This window comes from Doryrhamphus excisus, chromosome 17 (assembly GCF_030265055.1).
Source record: "Doryrhamphus excisus isolate RoL2022-K1 chromosome 17, RoL_Dexc_1.0, whole genome shotgun sequence".
Lineage (NCBI taxonomy): Eukaryota > Metazoa > Chordata > Actinopteri > Syngnathiformes > Syngnathidae > Doryrhamphus > Doryrhamphus excisus.
The window spans coordinates 5,324,532-5,346,880 of NC_080482.1; the positions used below are offsets into that span (position 1 = coordinate 5,324,532).

Consider the following 22,349-nt stretch of genomic DNA (forward strand, 5'->3'; position numbering starts at 1 on the left):
CCTTTTCACGTAATTATCTTTGGCAACACTAATGTGCTGAGATGCTCTTTCGAGACTCAATTAACCTGCACGTTATTCATGCAATCAATGGGCATTCTTAGAACAATAATGAGAATAAAACGGAAACGAGCGCAGCGATTGTTGATTCTTGTGGTTTTTCTTCCCATTGATGTAACTATTACTTACGCTAACGATATCAAAGGTGCTTCATCTTTATACAAGTAAATAGATTCAGCCCTCAAAGAGTGTGCGTTCTTCAAACCGCTCATCCCCATACAACACATCGAAGGAAACAAATCGAAGGAGGATTTTGTAATAGATATCATTAATAATCATGAGCTACCCGTCATGTCTTTAACGGTGACTGATAAGGTTGGGTAATGTTTAACATGTGTTTGGAAAAGGGTGCACTGACCACCAGGCAGTGGTTTGATTTCAATGTCATATATCTTGGTCTTGTGGTCTTTGAAAGACCCCCCCCAATACACACACGTTTAATGTATACAGGAGTGTGGTGAAGTGAAGGTCACAACTTACCTATGACAGACACACAACCCAGTGGGGCTATGAGAGATGCTGGAGCAAAGCCGTAGGCGGCAAAATTACCCAATTCCCCAACACCCATGAGAAGGACACCGCCCCACCACAGCACAGAGGTGTAGTAGGGCTTGGAGGCACGCTGAGATTGACGGACGTGGGCATATTTCTGTTTGGAAATGAGAGCGCATGAGTCCATTAGTAATCATATAATCTAACATGAAAGGTTACGTGTAAACTAAACAAATGGCATCCAAATTAAAGATGGCGTCTCATCCTCTATGTTTGTATTGTCTTATAAAAAATATAAACGCATCACATTTTTTCCTGAACTAAACTCAAAGATCTGAAACTTTTTCTATGAACACAAACAGTATTATCATGTTTGAACATGAGTTAATGCTGTGGATGAATTTTGCATAAAACCAATCATGCACGTGCTGAAAGGTCCTACGTGTCCTACCTGTATGTTGAGTGAAATGCTGATGAGGATGTTCCCACAAATAGAGATGATGATTCCCAGGATATACGTCTGTGGGAAGAAACGGTAAACAGACAGGAGATGAAGCGATGCTCCACTAGTCACACACTAACTCCCATAATACTCTCGCATGTCTTCCCTCCAGCTGTCACTTTTATGACAGTCACATTGAGCCACCCGGGCTCTTATTTAAGAACACGAGTGGGCCTCTTCTGTGCTTGTTCAAATTCAACTTTCCAACTTCTAATACGTTTCTATGCAACAAAGCCAAAAACAAAGAAAGTAAACAAACAAGATACAGTAACTCCAGCAGTAGGCTGCACCGGGCGAGTGGTTAGTGCGCAGGCCTCATAGCTAGGAGACCCGAGTTCGATTCCACCCTCGGCCATCTCTGTGTGGAGTTTGCGTGTTCTCCCTGTGCATGTGCGGGTTTTCTCCGGTTTCCTCCCACATTCCAAAAACATGCTAGGTTAATTGGTGACTCCAAATTGTCCATAGGTATGCATGTGAGTGTGAATGGTTGTTTGTCTATATGTGCCTTGTGATTGGCTGGCCACCAGTCCAGGGTGTACCCCGCCTCTCGCCCGAAGAGTTGGGATAGGCTCCAGCACCCCCCACGACCCGCGTGAGGATAAGTGTTAGAAAATGAATGAATGAACTCCAGCAGTAGGCTGCACGGCGTTTGAGTGGTTAGCACGTAGGCCTCACAGCTAGGAGACCCGAGTTTAATTCCACCCTTGGCTATCTCTATGTGGAGTTTGCATGTTCTCCCCGTGCATGCGTGGGTTTTCCGGTTTCCTCCCACATTCCAAAGACATGCTAGGTTAATTAGCGACTCCAAATTGTCCATAGGTATGAATGTGAGTGTGAATGGTTGTTTGTCTATATGTGCCCTGTGATTGGCTGGCGAACAGTCCAGGGTGTACCCCGCCTCTCGCCCGAAGACAATTGGGATAGGCTCCAGCACCCCCCGCAACCCTCGTGAGGATAAGCGGTAGAAAATTAATGAATGAATGAATGATCTCCAGCAGTTCCTATAATGAGAGAAGAAGTTTGGATGATGCTACCTCATGAAAGCTCAAGACTCTTGTCAATCTACTCTAATGTATCCTAAGGGTCATTATTGGATCTACTGTTCAATCTCTCTTCAGTGTACATAAAGTATTCACCTTGATATGGACCTTGATGAGTGTACTGACCTATAAAAACGACTAAAACCACACCAGAAGTAAACAGGATTACGACTTAAGTGTGTGAATGTCTTTGTCTAGAAGTGGGAATCTGTTTGATGATCACAGTGGGATAACAGGATTTGGGAGGAGGATGTTGAAAGCAGATGGGTGGCAGGATAATGAGATTCCAAAGGGACTGGTTTAAATTTAGGTAAAACTGTGTGAGTGTTTTGAGTTTGATACCTCATACAATGGCTGTGTGTGTTCAAACAAAAAAAATGGTTTTGTAAGTATGGTTGCACGGTGGAAAGCAGTTAGCATGTTGGCTAAACAGTCAGGAGATCTGGGTTCCAGTCTCCGTCTGGGCATCTCTGTGTGGAGTTTGCATGTTCTCGGAGTACCAAGAAGTACCGGGTTTTCTCCGGGTACTCTGGTTTCCTCCCACATTCCAAAAACATGTAAGATTAAAGGGAACCTATTGTGCTCATTTTTCGAACCTTTGTATTGAGTTGTGGCTTCCGCAACACGTTCAAGTTCACTAAAACAGTTCCGTGTGAAACATTTTTCTCTTGCTGGGAATCACCAACTCCAATAACTTCTGCCTGAGCTTGCCTCTTAAACAGAGAAGCAGAGCTTGTTGGAGGGCCTATAGCCATGCCCATAAAGAAGCCTGCTCCTCTGTGACATCACAAAGGAACAGTTTTGCAACGCCCTCTGAAACTGAGTGTTTTGAGCCATCCCAAACTTCTTTCAGGACTCACTTCCAAATGCTCAAACCTCATTATCTGAAACTTTGTCATCGTTTAACACAAGAATACAACATTCTAAATACATTTATAGGTCAGAAAAGTTGAAAAAGCATAATAGGTCCCCTTTAGTTGCCGACTCTTAATTGTCCATAGGTTTGAATGTCAGCGTGAATGATTGTTGATTGCCCGAAGCCACCTGGGATAGGCTCCAGCATACCCCCCACAACCCTAATGAGGATAAGCGTTATGGATGGAAGTAATTAGCGAATACATTCATTGGACTCACTGAGCTTATTTGTTGCTGTCCTGTTTGTTTTTACACCACTGACTTAAATGATATCCCAATTCTTTCTTACAGCTACTTTAACTGATTATTTCTTCTTTCTGCTGAAAGATTCAATACTCTAAGAGCACTACACAAAAGAGTGTAAGTGAAAGGAAGCCTGAGCGATAGAGAAGTGACATGGTTGCAGTCAGAGGAAAAGCAAACAAAAAGCTCCAAGCAGGACAATGATATGCTGGGTGGGGCCGTGGTCTTTGGCTTTCTTAGCAAATATTGCAGGCTTCAGACTACATACACTTTATTCACAGAGCTCCCAATGATGTGTGAGTTAAAAATGTTTAGCTCGCAAAATAATTCATAGTGGAGTCTCTTAGTCATCGTTTGTCTAATTACAGTATAACAGTGGTGTTCAAGTGTGTGTGGGGGCCATTTATAACTCGTAGATGTTTTTTCTTGGCACACAGAACATTAAAAAAAATTTAGAATTTTGAAATAAATATTTTTGAAAATAAAAACACAGCCAAAATTGAAACATAAAGAGAAAAAATATTTAACTTCATGAGAATTTTTATTTTTATCAAAATAATTACGTAAAAAGCCAACAAATAAAATTGTAATTTGGGGGAAATGACACTGAGAAAATGTCAAAATATTATGAGAATAAAGACATAATTATGTGATGAAGAGAAAAAAGAATCAACCTATAATATTATGAGGGAAAAAGAATGTAATCAATCTTCTCATTAGGCCTTTATAAGTTAAACCAAATGTATGTTAAATGTCACCGTGCATGGCAAGGTTAAAACAAAGCAAATATGGCCATGAAATAAAGAAGGCCAGCTAATTAATATATGTACACACTAAACAAAACCAGTCTGTATGTTAACATCATCATCTTCAAATATTGCCTTTTGGTGTGCAGCAAAGTTTGTACAGCCACCGCACACAATTATGACACTGACTAATGCTAGCACAACACAAGAGTCTGTATCCTGTGTTATATGAATATCACAGACTCCAATGAGCTGATCTGACACACACAATAAAAATTTTTATCTCGATCCCCACTAATATGCGATGTAATTTCTAAATGATGCTGTACTGTCTTTGAAAGACGTACATTTTCCACATGTGTTCTTGTCGTTACAAATTTCCTGACATATTCAAATACAGAATGGCCTTGCAAGCTGCTGGAACAACTGACAGCACTGATCCTCCTCCATGGTAGGAGACAGCACGACTCTTTGTGTTCACCCACAATGGCAATCTGTGCACGTATGGGATGATCTGATCTCTGGATGAAGCCTTCTACAGTACTTTCTGTTTGGAGGTGGTGGGCACGGAAGCAACATGGCCAACAGCAGTGGTGGCATGGAAACGATGCTGGCTAGGCTGGATCAACTTTGATGTAATCCAAACAAAATGTTAACGTTAAACACTTTTTTATTGTTATAGTTTAAGGGTTGCATGGTGGACGAGTGGTTAACACGCAGGCTTCACAGCTAGGAGACCCGAGTTCAATTCCACCCTCGGCCATCTCTGTGTGGAGTTTACATGTTCTCCGGGTACTCCGGTTTCCTCCCACATTCCAAAAACATGCTAGGTTAATTGTCCATAGGTACGAATGTGAGTGTGAATGGTTGTTTGTCTATATGTGCCCTGTGATTGGCTGGCGACCAGCCCAGGGTGTACCCCGCCTCTCGCCCTAAGACAGCTGGGATAGGCTCCAGCACCACCGCAACCCTCGAGAGGATAAGCGGTAGAAAATTAATGAATGAGTTATCATTTAACATGTAGAAAACAATTGCAAAATTCATATTACCCAATATAGTAGCCATAATCAGAAATATTGAACCATTTAAGACATAAATAACACTTGAAATGAGACAGGAAGTGACGTCAGGGGTTCCGAGTTGAGTTTTAGCTTTTAGTATTTAAAAGTAACTTCTCTGATTATATTAAATAATGTATAGGAGCTGGAATTTACCATGTTTGATTGTATGATTTGAAGAGTAACACTAATTACAGGAATTACAGGAAACATTAGCCATGTTGTTGAATGAGGTAATGAAGAAACAAAGGTGTGGTTTTTTTCAGGTACACCATTTCCAACCACTGCAACTCCATAAGCCAAGTCAAGGGTGGGACAGAATGACATTGTTATGACATCCATTGGCATAGTGGGTGGGTTGGGAGATGGAGGGGGCCGGGACCATTATCCAGCGGTTCAGGATGACTTCAGTGTTAATACAGTAGATCCATTCTGTAGCACCCACCCATGAGTGATTACTCATGCCTATTCTGTTACTCTCTCCTCTCTGCCACCCCAAAATGTCACACGTGTGAGGAGAATGGGAGCAGGAGTGGGAGGACAGAAGTCATATTCATGCACTGTGGTGTTATATAGACATCAGAAGTCTACAAACTTTATGCATTAATGTGGAGAGTTACAGCAGTGATTCCCAACCACACAGCTAATCAATTTGGATAATTACTTGGTCTAAAAAAAAAGCACAATAATTGAATTATCTTTCACCAAATCACTTAATCATTATTTCACTATTTATACTTTTAATGACATTATTATTTGGAAATGTGCCCGGAAAATGTTTGTAATGTAAAGTACGTGCCTTAGCTTAATAAAGGATGGGAAACACTGCTGTAGAAAATAGTTTTGACAGGTGCTAGCATCAATTTATCTCAGTACTGGCTGCCTTACTCGCTGCTCATTACACAAAAAGCTTTAGCGAATATATTAAGCATTCTAAAAGGAGAATATAATCTCTTTTTGAGCATTATAATGCTCCAGATGGCGGGTGGGGAAGCACGAGCTTCCAAGATGGAGACTTCCACAAAGTTTACATTCTACTGTAAGCACTATGGAAGATATCTTCGAAAGGGAAGTCACTATATCATTGTTATAATTACTATCACAATGTTAAATGTTAAAAAAGTATAATAGCAAGCTGCAGGAGAGTGAATGTACAGTTAAACCGTGGTTAATTTATTTATATTAAGTGTGACAGGGTTTATCGATAACTACTGTCTTTATATTCAATTACTTACCTGAAGTGGATTTTCCAGGACTTCAGCCCGGTGAGTCAGCGCGATAGTCAAATTGAGAGCCTCCCAAGGAACACTTAAATTCGCCATGTTTTTTTTTTTAATCATACGATGAAGAATGTTTAAACTTCCAAAGCTTCTTTTTCACATCTTTGTCTGCCCTCTCTGTCCCCTGCATCCCGCACCCACGGCACCGCAGACCAAACTCGGGGAAAAGTTGTGCATGTCAACTACTCGTGGTCACGTGTCAGAGCTTTACTTTCATTGGAAATACGCTGATTAATAATGATAGTACAACATTTTAGGCGTATAATTCAATTAAAGCTAAGATAATTTTAAAACTGTTTCAACTTGTGGAAATTAACCAAACAATGTAGTTTTTAACGCAACCTTAAGGAGAAAAAAAAAGAGTTGGACCACGTGACCACTCCGGTGACGACTGCTAGCAAGCAGCCGAAAATGTCAGGTGCGTAAAATCTACCATTGTGTGTGTTCGATATGTTTTGTCATCTTTCTAGGCGGATTAAATTCAGTGTATAACGTTATTATTGCATTTGGTGTGGTATGGTTGGTCCAAGGGTCAAGTGTAGGGATGAATGGATGCTAATGCTCCCATTATAGTTACTTGGGGTTAGAGGGTCGATTCAAATATTGATATCATCGATATCAATGGCATTTAATCTAATGTTGCCATTATATTGATATCTGTAACTTTTTATATTTTCACAAATATAATTTTTTGGTGTACTTCATGAATAGCTTTGCTGTCCTGTCTTTTCTAATCATGATAAACAAAAACAATAATGAACGCAAAGCTCAAATGTACATTTATAAAAGGAGATGATAAAAAGGTAACTGTGCTTTGTGTTTCCTACAATGGAGCTGATTTCAAAAAGCCACCACCTGGTATCTTATTTCAGGATAATGTTCCCACCCACAGGTGTTTCAGGATGTATGAATCCTCATTTGGGAATCTCATCTGCAGCTGAAAGGGACAGGAAAAGCACTGTCTGAACTAGTAATGCAAATGAAGCCAAAATATCCCCATGTTTGAGTCCAGCTGCAGGTAAGTGCTGGTCAAAGGGATGTGCTGAAAAATACCGATCCCACTGATCCTGCTTTTTATGCAAAAATTATGTACATTTTTCTTCTTGTGTTTCTAGCATCATTGTAGTCTTGTGTTGGTAAGGCTGCTTTATGCTTTCATTTCAACTTAAATAGCTCCCACTGGCCGGCAACCCCCCCCACATATAAAACATAATATGTCTCAGCTACATCTACTATATGAAACTACCATATAATGCTTCTTATATTTCAACTTATAAGACACATCCTTCAGTGAGTAACTGTACACCCCTGAGCAAAATGTTAAGACTGAGGAAAAAAAGTATTCATGTTTTGTGCTGATGGATTGTCACCAGGTAGTAAAAGGAGCATTAAAATGCAAAAAAGAAGAAAGAGGAGTGATGGACCTGCTTCTTCTCTTTGCATTGTGATTTTCTGCTTCCACTTTGGTTACAATACAACCACTTGCATTGAACAGTGAATCAGCAGCATGTTGTTTTTGCTAATTTAACACATTCTTTGTGCTCTGTCCTTATTCTGTTTTAAGAGCCTGCAGGTTCATCTCTCAGGGATGGTGGGTGAATGGCAGTTTTTTTTTATCATGTATGTGTGGCTTATCTGTGTTGCTATGGACACAGCTTCACGTGACACTCTTAAACGGAGGATTTGGTATGACATCCATAGTGTAGTACAGCAAAGGTGATTTACCCCCCCAGTTGGTCCCCTAAGTCCAGTTCTGGTGGGATTTCGGTGATGAAAAACGAAGTTCCAGGTAGTAGTAAAGACAATATTCTTCTCAAAACAATATGCGTTCAAAAGAGTAATACAGAAACACGCCTCCTGGAAATCAGGCCTCAAATATTGCTTTGTGTCCCGCCACATTTTCAATTAAAAACCAGAGCAATGTTTGTCCATGCAGAAAATGTAATACTGCAATGACTCACTATGTAATGCTAACCCGCAATCCTGCACACAAGAGTTGAATGCTAGGGAGATATCTGGTTATTGTAATGAAGACATTTGCAATTCTTATTTTACACCTGCGGTTCATTTGATTTGCATTTCCAAATGTTTTGTATCTATTTCACTCTTTAAACAGTATCAGTTACTCTCGCTGGAGTGAGAGTCTGGGAGTGACACATAAAGGATGTTGATGTGACAATCAGAAGAAGCCTGTATCTTTATTATCAGCTGTCCGACTATACATGCACACTTTTGTTGTTGCATTGACATTTTTAAGTGCTCTTCTATGAAATTTACGGTAACAAAAACACAATGGATTTTTTAGAGGGAAGCAAAGGTGTCTACAAACCGATCATGGTATGTGATGTGATGTTGAGTTTACATGATGTCTGGCGTGCACAGGTCTGTGAGGTCCAAGTCACAAGTCACAATGTCATTTTTTTAACGCTCCTACACATAAAAACACTCTAAAGACCCGTTGGATCTCCCAGTCTTCCATGGCACAGGTAAGTAGAGCAACAACTCTTCTTTTCCAGTAGTTCCAGATATATGTGACCTTCTGTTTTTTTCTTTATATTGGACAGTTGGCTGAGCTTTTTAGACTCCCAGCAGAAGAACCCGATCCCACCTGAGGTGAAGAAATGACTGACCTGCTAGTGGAGGAGAATAATAAATCACTGAGCATAAAGTAAGCTGACTAAAACCCACAGTGACATAGCACCTAAACTACACTATATTCATTTTGATTCTATACATTTTGATTCCATGTTTTCCCGGTTGGGTTGGGTTGGGGACTTCGAATGGGAAGTTTGTAAGATTCGATTATCGCGCCCTCACTATATCATGGTTTTTCAAAAATGAATAAATAATCGCTGATTTATGGTAGAGTATTATCAGTCAAAACATATTGGAATACAAGTGATATGTAGTATTCTGGTCACTTGGTGGCAGTAATGACACAAAACATTGAACCTTACAATACATGACCTCAGTGATACTCGTTTATTTTCAGAAATGTTTTCACGCCACGTCTGATTTGAAGTACTATTGAGGAACTGATACGTATTTATCTGTACTCTACAGACTGAACTTGAAACTGAAACCAGGAAAATGCAACAAAACGTAGAGCTGTGAAGTATTCAAGAGTCAAATTCCATGTTGAGTACAATAAATTTGTACATGTTGGCAGGTGTGCAGTAACACTGAAGTATTCCCTGTTTATCACGTCACCTCACCACTGAAATACCCTAACAGACAGACAGATAGAATAAAGGAATAAATAATACAGCATTTTGTAAGTTAATAGTCACAACTTCCCACTGCATGTTGTCTCATCGAGAAATCCCAGCCGGCAAAGAATAAATGCCAGCTATTATTTAATAATTCATGACTGAATGTAGTGACATTTTAAGAACCTGTTAAATCTGCTATTGGTTTTTTTACGGCTGCTGTTGGGCTAGAAAAAATACCTCCGACCTGTCAGTGGCAGGATGAAGACAATCTCTGTATAGAATAATAGCATTATATTGGACAGCCTCATCCTTGGGTGGCCTCCAAGGGTGGGAGGCAGGATCCTCTCTGTCAGTCAAACCACTGACATGACGAAACAACCAATTTAGATGATTCAATTACCATACATGTTATACAGAGGGAAAGGAAGTACAATTGAACCCAAGCTACAGTGCTACCATAATATTGTGCTAAATTTAGATGCATTTTGTGCATTTGTCTGCTCATGCCTTCAGTGCCTTTAATCATGGATATTTATTGAGCCATGGAGAACATACTCTTTGGTGTTTAATCAATAAAGCCATCTTTACAAGGTCAAAGCTTCAGTGCAGGCTTGATTGTGTTGTTGTTGTTGTTGTGATATTTTAGCTGATGTCTGTAGACATGACGGTCAGTGTGAGAGTCACACCGCACAGCGTGTGATCACTTGTTGATTTCACATAGAAGTACTTTTACAAAATTCCAGCATCGAGGCTAACATATCTCTAATAAACGATTGTGGGACCTTTGACACTTATTCATAATATGGGCCCTTTGGACAAAAAATCATCCCATATTGATTCTAAACCGGACCACAATAATTGAATTTCTGCAATTCCATGATAATAAATTGACATTTTTCATACTTAAAGCATAAAAACTTAAAGGTTTTAACATTATTAGAGCCCTAAACATGGAATAACATCCCTATAGTCACTTTTACACTCCTGTAATTTATTGTTTACACCACATTGCAACTCTTATGGCTGCTAACTAGCAAGCTTGCGAACCCCTAATTTATTTCTTGTAAACTCAAGAGGCCAAAAACCTACCACTTCCACACGTAATGGGAGGAGAACTGGATAGCTTTTTTTCCACTCAAAAATGTCAGACATGTCAAGGCTGACTTCATGCAGTGTAAAGGTAAAGTAATGTAAGGTAATGTCTAAATTTTTGTGTGATTACTGCTGCATATATTATACTGTGATATTGCATATCACTAATATTTCAATGTTTGGACTAAACCACAGTGTACCATCAAACAGCTATCATTTATTCATTAATTATTTCAGAAAAAACAAAGTAGTAAACCACAACAGTCAATTAAATTCTACAAGACAGGGGGTTGATTGTTGACTATGACAAGTCAAGAATTGGGGGCTTAGCTACAAATCCCCTTTTCGGGTGGCGTGAAACCAGGTAAACCGCAAAAAATAGGCGAGGAAAACCTGGTTCCGTTTTCATTTACTTAGACATGACTTAGACATAATGACATCTTTTTCCACTCCCACTTTGTCAGGGATACTGAATGTATAATATTGAATGGTGTGGACCCGTAGTACGCGCTTTTAAAATGTCTTATCCACACCTCTTATTGACACCGACCGTGCACAGAAGAGAATCCTGGGACTTTTTTTTCAGGGGTGACCTTTATTCTGGTTTTATAGTTTCCTGCATGACATGCTTGTATTGTTGACTATAAATTGTTATGGCCTCTTTCAAGGAGGTTGTTTTTTCCATCAGTATCAGTTAGTGTTTGGTTTATTGTGGCTAATTTTTCCACTACATCTTTTTTTTTCTATTTTATAACCCGTCATTTGCATAATGGATTATTTTTCTGGCAAACCATCCGGGGTGTCTAGTGAATGACAATAGCACGCAAGAAGCGCATTGTTCCTGCGTGGGTATGCGTTGTCACCACCGCTTCTTGCGTCCTACGGGATGCCACACACCAGCAGGCATTACCCTTAGCTTCATTAGTTCCATCATTTGCAGGGGATCTACTTGAAAATTTCCCCCCGACTTGCTCCAAGAGGTGGTGGAGCAGTTAACCTATTCATGTGAATGAGAAAAGATCACAGTCAGGATAGGTTGCGGTGCGTCGGCAGTGCTTTTATGCATTTTACATAAGTCAAATTTGACAGCAGCACATATGGTTGTTGCGTTTTTTTTTTTTTTTAAATGATGGTAAAATGATGTTAAATGTTCACTTCTGTATTTCAACTTGCATCACATAAACGGGGCTGGTTCATTACCTTAGTTATCCTCGCCCATGTTGTACCCGAATGTTCTTCCTGCTTGTTGCTACTCTTTGCAGACCCTTTTCCTCTAAAACACATTTTATTTGTACGCTGCCTTGGTCTCTGCTGTGTCAAGCATTCGAGAGCCACATGCAGATTGTGAAAAGCTTTCAACAGACCTCTGCATATTTTTTATGGCATTAGTGCAGAAAAAGTAAAAAAAAAAAAAAAAAAAGGATTACCCTCCAAGCATAATCACCCTCCTTGCAAAACTAAGTAAAAGTGATGTTAAATGCTCAGTTGTCCATCCACTTGTCATTTGTAATTATGGCTGCATTATTTTTCTATAAATATGTGTTTTGGCTTAACATTTCTGGGTGTCTGGAATTTGCTTTGGTTAGAGTCCGGTTTGGTTTGAGTCGGATGTTAACCAAGGCACCACAGTTTAGGTCCACAGGCATTCGGAAAGCTTCTTATGATTTGGTCTTTATACATCTCCAGTCCAGGGTGTACCCCGCCTCTCGCCCAAAGACAGCTGGGATAGGCTCCAGCACCCCCCGCGACCCTCGTGAGGAAAAGCGGTAGAAAATGAATGAATTTTCGGGTGTCTGGAATTTGCTTTGGTTAAAGACCGGTTTGGTTTAAGTCGGACATTAACCAAGGCACCACAGTTTAGGTCCACAGGCATTAGGAAAGCTTCTTATGATTTGGTTTTCATACATCTCCACAGCGACCAGTCCAGGGTGTACCGAAAAGACAGCTGGGATAGGCTCCAGCATACCTGGTATAGAAAATGGATTGATTGATATCTCCACAGTAATCTTGTACTTTGCAGTACTTATTTGCTACTAAGTAAGAACCTAATAAATTCAATTTGGATATTTTTGTAGTTCACATGTGTATTATACAGTGTACAGTTCTGTGCTGTTTGTGTATGTGTTTCACTGCTCTTTTCAAAGGAGCTGCTGTCCTCATGATACTGAACTAGGTGGAGGGAGGTGGGCGGTGCAGAGCAGGAGTGGGTGATACAGCACATTTTGGTATCGATCTGATACCAACGAAATACAGCCCATAGTGTAGATACTGTTACTGATACTGATACTTTTTGGTTGAACTTGTCCAGTTCATTAAATGATACTTTTTCTTGAAGTTTTGTCTAGATCATGGAATGGTTTCGTGATTTTTGCTTTTAATTTGTTACTCATTAAAGTCAAAACAAAATAGGTCAAATAATTTATGTTTAATTGTTATTAATATAGGGCTGCACGGTGGAAAAGTGGTTAGCGCACAGACCTCACAACTAGGAGACCCGAGTTCAATTCCACCTTCGGCCATCTCTGTGTGGAGTTTGCATGTTCTCCCCGTGCATGCGTGGGTTTTCTCCGGGTACTCCGGTTTCCTCCGACATTCTAAAAACATGCTAGGTTAATTGGTGACTCCAAATTGTCCATAGGTATGAATGTGAGTGTGAATGGTTGTTTGTCTATATGTGCCCTGTGATTGGCTGGAGACCAGTCCAGGGTGTACCCGCCTCTCGCCCGAAGACAGCTGGGATAGGCTCCAGCACGCCTTGTGAGGATAAGCAGTAGAAAATGAATGAATGAATATGTTATTAATATCAAAACAAGAGGTGACTCCTCTTGAGTCAAATGACTGATTCCCTTAAGAGTTCATTCATTCATTTTCTACCACTTCGCGGGGGTGCTGGAGCCTATCCCAGCTGTCTTTGGGCGAGAGGCAGGGTACACCCTGGACTGGTGGCCAGCCAATCACGGGGCACATATAGACAAACAACCATTCACACTCACATTCATACCTATGGACAATTTGGAGTCGCTAATTAACCTAGCATGTTTTTGGAATGTGGGAGGAAACCGGAGTACCCGGAGAAAACCCACGCATGCACGGGGATAACATGCAAACTCCACACAGAGATGGCCGAGGGTGGAATTGAACCTTGGTCTCTTAGCTGTGAGGTCTGCGCGCTAACCACTTGACCGCTGTGCAGCCCCCCCTTAAGAGTTTGTAAAAAAAACAACACAATAATGTAACACAACAAAAATAAAGACAACTGAAAAGTATCGATATCACCATAGTAGTATCGCTTGGTAGAGAGATACCGCTGGTATCGACAATATCGATATTCGTATCGATCCGCCCACCTCGTACAGTGAGAAAGCTACGTGTTGCTGCGCAGCAACAGACGAGATATGGAGAGAGAGAGGGAGAGAGAGAGAAAGAGAAAGGATTCCCCTTTACAAACAAAAGCATCCGAGAGGAGTGGACGTGCGTGTTTGCGTGCCCACAGCCCAGACTGTGTGGCTCCGATGCTGCACATACACACACAAAATACACGACAGTTATTTTTGTCATATTCGGCATTGCTCCCTTTGGAGGAGTTCTTCACTCCGTCTGACTGAGACGCGCCTGCAGCTTTCCGGAAGGTAATGCGCACATTTTAGAGCAGACAACTCGACCACAAAATTACCAGGATGCTGTCACCAGAGTCATCTGCAGGGATTTGGTGACCCACTTGCAGTAAGTTCTTTGTTTGCATGTGTTCTGTCATGAAAACATAAAAATATGAATCCAAATGATTGCATCTTCAGTCGTTTACCTGTGCAGATATGACAGGGCATGTCCTGAGGGAACCCGGTGGCACCGCCATCCATATCAACGTGGGAGGCTTCAAGAAGCGTCTCCACTCAGACACGCTCTCCCGGTTCCCGGAGACGAGGCTGGCGCGTCTTCTTCAGTGCCAGTCCAGGGAGTCCATACTGGAGCTGTGTGACGACTACGATGACACCGAGAAGGAGTTTTACTTCGATAGGAACCCTGCACTTTTCCCGTATGTGTTGAATTTCTACAACACGGGTCGGCTGCATGTCATGGCCGAGCTGTGCATCTTCTCATTCAGCCAGGAGATCGAGTACTGGGGCATCAATGAGTTCTTCATCGACTCCTGCTGCAGCGGCGCTTATCACTGTCGGAAAATGGACCAGGATCGAGAAGAATGGGATGGAAGCGATGAAGGTAGCACCACTTCGTCATTCGATGAGCTTCTGGAGTTTTACAACGATGCAACAAAATTTGACAAGCAGCCGCTGGGGAGCACACGCAGGCGCGTCTGGCTGATGCTGGACAACCCAGGCTACTCCGGAGCCAGTCGCATCATCAGCATCCTCTCCATCCTGGTCGTGCTCGGCTCCATCGCCACCATGTGTATGAACAGCATGAGCGAGTTCAGTCTGATGGACCGCGAGGGCCGACCCGTGGAGGACCCCCGCTTTGAGATCGTGGAACACTTCGGTATCGCTTGGTTCACCTTGGAGTTGGTGGCGAGGTTCGCGGTGGCGCCCGACTTGGTGCATTTTTTCGAGCATCCGCTAAACGTGATCGACTTGGTGTCCATACTTCCCTTTTACCTGACACTCGTCATCAATCTGGTCGTGGAGAGCAGCCCTGCACTCGCCAACCTGGGTCGAGTCGCTCAAGTGCTTCGGCTCATGAGGATTTTCCGAATCCTGAAGCTGGCACGCCACTCCACCGGGCTGCGTTCCCTGGGGGCCACCCTGAGGAACAGCTACAAGGAGGTGGGTCTGCTGCTTCTCTACTTGGCAGTCGGGGTGTCTTTTTTCTCAGTCATGGCCTACACAGTGGAGAACGAGGACAGCGAGGACCTGTCCACCATCCCAGCGTGCTGGTGGTGGGCCACGGTCAGCATGACCACAGTCGGCTACGGAGACGTGGTGCCCTTGTCTTTAGCGGGAAAGCTGACGGCCTCAGCTTGCATCCTGGCGGGGATCTTAGTAGTGGTGCTTCCCATCACGCTCATTTTCAATAAATTCTCCCTCTTTTACAAGAGACAAAAACAGTTGGAGATCGCTATGCGAAGCTGCGATTTTGACGAGGGCATCAAAGAGGTGCCGTCCGTCAACCTGAGGAACTATTACGCACACAAAGTGAAGTCTCTCATGGCCAGCCTGTCAAACATGAGTCGGAGTTCACCCAGTGAACACAGCCTGAACGAGTCCATACACTGAAGGTGGTCTTGTGTGATGAGCTGTCCCGGGTTCTGAAACATTGAGCACCAAAGCTGTGTTTCCTTCCATCATGTTGGAAATAGGGTTGCAAAGTTGAAGGGATTTAGAGGCGCAAACTCCATGGGGATGGGGGGGGGGGGGGGGGTTAAGATTCTTCTTCCTCAATTTAAATAAGAATTCATGGGAATGAAGTGGAGTTATATATATGAACGGTATTTCATCCGATCGTAATAATGACCAGATTTTTGAATAATCCTTTGGAAATTGTTTGGTTGAAACAATAAAAAAATTTTTTTTTAATTAAATTAATTATTAAATAATATATAAAAAATAATTAATTAAATTAATCATTTTTAAAAAAAATTTTAATTAATCTATACATTTCTACACTTTTCCCTGTTATTAAACATTAAAATTAAAATTACAAAATGTCGGTACCTCAGTTTTTATTCATTTTTCGAAATAAAAAACTAAACTGTATAAAAACCTAACCTTAATCCTCCTAAAAATATTTAAAAAAATATATAAAATAAATTAATTTTACAGAGAGTAATTATAGCAATTTATATGCAGAATAATACAGAACAATGCAAAAATAATAATAAAAAATAGAAATGATGAATGGATGGAACTTATTGTTGATGTGGCCCTTACGTACATCCTGAGGAGATCAAATTCAGTTGTCTTTCTCACTTTATCAAATTGCTGGCACTCGCAACTTCCTTTGGCCTCATGGGTCAAACAAATGTGCCAGCAACGCTTTTTTTGGGCAAAGTCTTCTGCTGGCTCTCTCTTCCCTCTGCGCTCCCTTCCCTGCTTTGCTTCTCATGTCTCGTTTTGTCCTGTCTCGTTCATGAGTGTCCACATCAGGAGCCACATTCAGAAAATTTAAAGGGGACCTATTACTGTATCATTTTTTCCACTTTTCTGCCATGTGAATGTTGTTTCAATGTTGTATTCTCAATGCAGACCCATGTATCTGGAAGTCCTCGGGAGTGCTTATAGTAGTGTGACCAATCACAGCATCCTGGGGTGGAATAAATTAAACAGACCATTTGGGGCAGAAGCAGGAAGTCCATGGAAACACTGTAGAAAGAGTAGGATTGTGTGAGTTATTGTGTGCAGTTACTCTATAGGAGTCCAATTATACTCAATACAAAGCATCAAATATGAGCATAATAGGTCCCCTTTAAAGGATGTTGAGGGTCATTTTGGTATTCAGTTTTCTTTGTTTTATTTAATCAATCAACATTTATTCTTCTTAGTGTGTTATTTTGTTCACTATTCAATGTGAGCCCAGTCATGTTTTATGTTTCATTTCTGTATAGAATATTGATTGGGGACATACAAAAATCAATCCGCAAACGGCCCGTTTCATGTGGAAAATTTCCGCTTTTTATCTTTAAATGTTTCTAACAACGTGGATGGAGACAAGTGGAAAAAAATGGCAGGCCAGCAGGAGATCCTCGCATTTACTGGCATTCATAAGAGCCTACCCTTATGCACAGTAGTTTAAGTATAAAGAACACAAACAAGTTGTGTTTGAATTCAAGTAGTAGACGGCCAAGTGTCGATATTTAGTGTCGATTTCGTTTAGTACCGTGGTAGACGTGTTTTTGTGTACACTGCCCCCAAAAGGTTCAATAGCTGTATGTATACATTCAGTATATCAACAATATACCATTCTTATAGTTTTGCATGATGATTTTAATGAAGACTTTCATGTCTGATTGGATTCGTTATCAACCTCACTAATACCGTATATTCCAATCATTCCCATAAATTCCTTACAACTCCCATGGAAAGTTTTCACCTTAGAAGATTCCTTCAATTTTGCAATCCTCCCTGCATCTCTGTAGCTGCGTGCAATAACTTGTGTTGGTTCTCAGTGGAAATAACAGCAACTATAGTGGACCTTGAGTATTACTAACCACTGTGCACAAACAGTATTTGACGAAAACTAAATGAAAAAGATGTGTGGTTGTTTTCAGTCTTATATATGTAGTACTCCATCCCTACTCGTTATAGCAAATGTATCTGAAGTGTAAGCATCAGTCAAATGTGATATTGTGGTTTTGCAGCACCATGACTTCAGATGTGTAATGCAAAGTGAATTAAACATGAAAAACATGAATGAGTTTTTTTTTTTTTTTTTACTTTGTCACATCGAATGCGTAATCGAGTTTGACTAACAACATTTGTAATCGTGACTGACATCTTATGGAAAACATTTTGACAAGTAAGGAACAGCAGAATAGAATACAAGACAGTTTCTTTTCTGCTGATTAGCTGCATTATTCACATTTTCTCTAAATGGCAATGGCATCCAATAAAATCTTTAAAAGAGACACCTCAGAGAGTTCTTTGCCATGAGGTGCCATGTTGAACTTTCGGTGAAATATCTGACATAGAACGCCAAATTTACACACCTGCTCCCCATTCACACTCTTGTTATATTTACCCAAGCAATCCAATTTGAAATTCATACCACATGCTTCAAGAGTATAGCCATTCTTCTGTGACTATCATGAAATCATAAAGGAATTATAACAGTCCTTTCTCGAGGGATGGTGTTCCTGCTCAAGGAATCCTAATGAGAAACCTGCCTATTGTCACATATTCAATATTGAGCTTAATTCACACACAATGAAAAATCGGTTTTCCTCCCACAGTCCAAAACATGTCAAGCTAATTGGAGACTCTAGATCTGTGATTCTTAACCATAAATTAGGCCTCAAGCGCCACCTATTGGGCCGCAAAAATTATCAACTTAAGTTATCACCTGACTGGCTAGCCGCTAATGCTATGTTATACATGAGATGCTCAGTTGCAGTGCAGCTTCCGACCAAATGGTGGCGGTAATGTGTCAGTGAGTTGTTTAAACAAGGTCACAGACGATCAGAAGAAGACATTCAACTAACAACTCGCAATGGAGTGACGTTTTTCGAAACGAAAAATGAAAAACTTCAAAATGAAGACAAAAGTGGTGCCAGTTCCCTCCAAAAGACTACGTTTTATGTAAGTACCACCCGTGACTTCATCAAGTACGGCTTTGGAAATGGAGGAAGCGAGGCGGAACCGTGTGGAGTGTTGTCTGACGCTATGTAACGCTTTCAAAGTAAAATCGAAATCTAAATATTGGTCTTTTTTTTATTATTAATAAGCCTGACTTAAGCCTTCATAATTTTTCTTGCTTGATTTGTCCCATGAATTATTAGCAAAAGTTAAGATAGGTTTAATAATAATTATCATGTCATATTATTCATTAAACATTTCAGGTGTTAGCTTGTTACACTGTGAGTGGATTGTGATTTATTGAAAACAATGATTGTGATTTATTGAAAACAAATTAATGAGATCAATTAAGTATATACAGTGTTATTATTTAATGGGTTAATATTAAATTTTCTGCACTGAAAAAGATTGTCCATTAGTCTGAATGGGAGGTTGACTTCTTCTTTACAGTGTATGTGCCCTGTGATTGACAGGTAACCAATCCAAGTGACCATAATGAGGACAAGCTGAATAGAAATTGGATGAATTTTGTGAGTTTGACTCTTAATTTGCGTTGATTCTGTCTGGGTATTCATTTGACATCTTTTAAAAGACCTTTAATTGAGATAATATTTCGGTTCCTACAGTGTGCTACTGGTATTGTCATGGTTCACATCACTGACTTTCTTGCAAATATAAGTGAATATAGGTCACCAGGACCCCTGAGGTAGATGATGGAGAAGTCCGTCCCTCCTTGGATCCCCCTCGTCTGTATTATTATGCTCTGACAGTAGCAACAGGGAAGTTCCCCTCCTGTTATATTATTAATATGGTTAGAGATTGAAGAAATTGTATGCAATAGTTAATTAAAGGGGATGCTGGACGTGGATGGACAGTGTGTTACCGTGTGTGGTAGGAATACTGATCCAATTACGGCAAGATGATCAACTTCACGCTTCTATTTTCACAGCTTCACTCCATCACGGTTTTCAAAGATACTGTATATTATTCTGTTTTGTGGTTTAATACTGCTTACTATTGGAAAAATGCATATTTAGTTTAATTTATGGCCTAAAGTAAGCATGTTCAAGCATACAAATAGCTAAATTAATTTAAAGCATTCAGAAAATGCATTCATTGATTTTTGTAAACTTGACTTGTCATCTATCCATGCATGTTTTCAATTGGATTTAGATCAGAGGAACATGCAGGATGGTCCAAAAAAAAGTGAGATCTTTTCTCTTGTGAACTGTAGCATTGTCCTGTTGAAAAGGCCAGTCATTATCAAACAGATGAGAGCCTTCAATCATGAGAGATGCCCCCTGCAATCATAACATACACAACACCTTCTGAAATAAAAAAGGTGTGGTGTTGGCGTCGAGAAACATGTTCATAACAATATTGACATTTCTATGTGTTTGTAAATATTCAGATATTATTAAGGCTATCCATGTTCCTCCTTTTCTCTCCTTCCCATCTATTTTCCTGGATAATGAACTCCCTCAGTATGAAAGCGTACACTCATCCCCATGGTATCAGGCAATGGTGATAATTGCCTAATTTGTTGCAATTACTATGTTGCTACATGACTGCTGCAGTTTATTTCATTAATCCCCGTGGTGTTTGACTTGTACAGTGCAGTTTGCAGTAGCCATTCCCAGGGCAACAGCATATAAATGAAACTAATTATAGTCACAAATTGAGTTATTCTTTGTTATGTAGGGTAATATCATAATGTCAAAAACCATAAAAAAAAAACCCCATCAAAATTGTGACTTGACTCTGACTCCGTCCAATTCGCGTTACTCAAGTCCACAACCTCAAGCTAGCACACATGCACCCAAATATAAAGGTGCATTCACACTCACTGTGAGAAAAAACTGAGAAAATGTGCTTGCCAACACATTGGAAATTGCGGGAGGCCATTACTCAATATAACAGTCTACTTCACGGTTTCATCTTAACATCTAACATTAAACTCATCACACAACAACTTAACAGTCAAAATCTATGAAATATACATAAAATGTACCAAAACAAGTGACAAGCAACATAGATGGATGGTCCTGCAAAGCTGCCTCTGTCCACCAGAGGCAAGGGAACGGATCAAAGAGGGAGGCTGATGTCATTGCAGCAACCCAATGATTGCATTGTATACTTTTGGAGTGTTAAGTTGCTTTGTGATGAACTTAGTGTTGATCATTACATGATGAATCAGACTGTTATATTGTTGTACTGTTATATATAATGACCTCCTGCAATTTTCAGAGGCTACCAGCGTTTAAAAGAAACAGGAAGACCCACTGTTTCGGGTGGGAAATAGCTATTAGCAACCCCGCTCCCTTGTATGCACACTCTATAATGCTACACAGGCTACCGGAATCAGGAATTCTCCTATTCCCTGCAGAAAAGGAGTCCCCTTGTTCTCTTTTGACCAACATGACACAGATTGATCATCAAGAAGACCTCATTACTTTTTCATGGATAGTTTCCAAATTCAAAAAACCTTTTCCCTCTCAGAAACACCAAGGTTACCATTAATTGAGCTTCAGACAGTTGTGGAGATAGTGATGGATGGGTGATATTTCATCAGAAAGCCCACTCTGCTTTGAATGCCAGGACAAGCCTTTATTCCATCAATCAGCCAGGAATTAGGTTTTTCCTTTATCCAGAGGCAAGAATCTATTTGCTCCTGTCTGGTGGTGCCACAGGGCTTTAAACACCAGAGAAAAAGGCATGCAAGTGGCTGTGGACTAAATGACATTTTGTCACTGCTGACACGGTAAACACTCCTCTCAGAGGGACGCTTCCTTTCCTTCATGTCTCAGACAAAATAATGGCAAAGGCGATATGAAGATGAATGCACTATCACGCTAAGTCGGTGGTGTACGCTTCTTCTTGTATGAGGAACAAAATGGAGCAAAAAAAAAAAATGGAATAATCCTGATATATCCTAAATTTGAGCTTTTTTGTTTTTTTTTCTGTTCCCTCCTACACTCTCTCCTGTGTACTGTTCTGCATCTCGTCTATTACCAGTGTATATTTTTTCTATTAGCCTTCTGTTTGTTTTTCCGCACTGTCGCCTTTGGTCATTATATTTTTTGTGCTTGCCTTGGACTTGTTCAATGTGTTGTTTACAGTTTTGTGCTTTTGAACTTTCTTATTTTAATGACTCACTAAATCGCTACGAAGCTGAACCTGAAGTTAAAGAAATAATCATGCCTTTTTATAAACAAACATGGAATTACATCAACTAGAATGGCACACAACAGAAAAGGAGCTAAAGTATAGATTTTTTTTGGACGCACATAAAAGCATACAAGGTTCTTCTTTGTGTTATGCCACCACAAAGTCAAATTTCCGATGCTGTAGAAAATACTAAAATGCTAAAGCTACTTACCATTGCAAGAAACTTCGGACAGTCCAGTCGCTACTTCTGGACCGGATTCGGCTTTATGTTAAAATCGGACATTTTAAAAAGATAAATCAC

General features: G+C 40.4%; 3 protein-coding genes across 8 annotated transcripts in view; 2 read left to right on the plus strand and 1 right to left on the minus strand.

Moving 5' to 3' along the window:
• LOC131105111 (NIPA-like protein 2) overlaps positions 1 to 6,696 on the minus strand; it is a 13,682-nt gene extending 6,986 nt beyond the window's left edge. Inside the window, exons 1-3 of the mRNA XM_058052882.1 lie at positions 6,289 to 6,696; positions 1,001 to 1,069; positions 538 to 706 (exon numbers count right to left, since the gene is read on the minus strand). Of these exons, the coding sequence (XP_057908865.1) occupies positions 538 to 706; positions 1,001 to 1,069; positions 6,289 to 6,393 (343 nt within the window). The 5' untranslated portion in view covers positions 6,394 to 6,696. The remainder of the gene's footprint in view (positions 1 to 537; positions 707 to 1,000; positions 1,070 to 6,288) is intronic.
• Positions 6,294 to 15,986, plus strand: LOC131105109 (potassium voltage-gated channel subfamily S member 2-like). Of its 6 annotated transcripts, XM_058052879.1 has the most exons (7): positions 6,296 to 6,751; positions 7,226 to 7,351; positions 7,449 to 7,469; positions 7,898 to 7,924; positions 8,450 to 8,819; positions 8,898 to 9,001; positions 14,448 to 15,986. In XM_058052879.1, exon 7 carries the CDS (start codon positions 14,450 to 14,452, stop codon positions 15,863 to 15,865), a length of 1,416 nt encoding a protein of 471 aa, XP_057908862.1. In that variant the 5' UTR covers positions 6,296 to 6,751; positions 7,226 to 7,351; positions 7,449 to 7,469; positions 7,898 to 7,924; positions 8,450 to 8,819; positions 8,898 to 9,001; positions 14,448 to 14,449; the 3' UTR covers positions 15,866 to 15,986. The 6 variants fall into 6 exon arrangements, with proteins under 6 accessions (XP_057908863.1, XP_057908862.1, XP_057908858.1 ...); XM_058052880.1 differs by having other exon boundaries at positions 6,294 to 6,751; positions 7,226 to 8,819; positions 14,448 to 14,670; positions 14,740 to 15,986; XM_058052875.1 differs by having other exon boundaries at positions 7,226 to 8,670; positions 8,787 to 8,819.
• Positions 15,987 to 18,661: 2,675 nt separating this feature from the next.
• Positions 18,662 to 22,349, plus strand: part of osr2 (odd-skipped related transciption factor 2) — a 73,000-nt gene continuing 69,312 nt past the window's right edge. The window contains exons 1-2 of the mRNA XM_058053968.1: positions 18,662 to 18,883; positions 19,354 to 19,410. The gene's annotated coding sequence lies outside the window, so the exon portion shown is untranslated. The remainder of the gene's footprint in view (positions 18,884 to 19,353; positions 19,411 to 22,349) is intronic.

Bases quoted from the DNA above. Each gene is read 5' to 3' on its own strand.
- LOC131105109 (XM_058052874.1), top strand. From the start codon at position 14,450: ATGACAGGGCATGTCCTGAGGGAACCCGGTGGCACCGCCATCCATATC.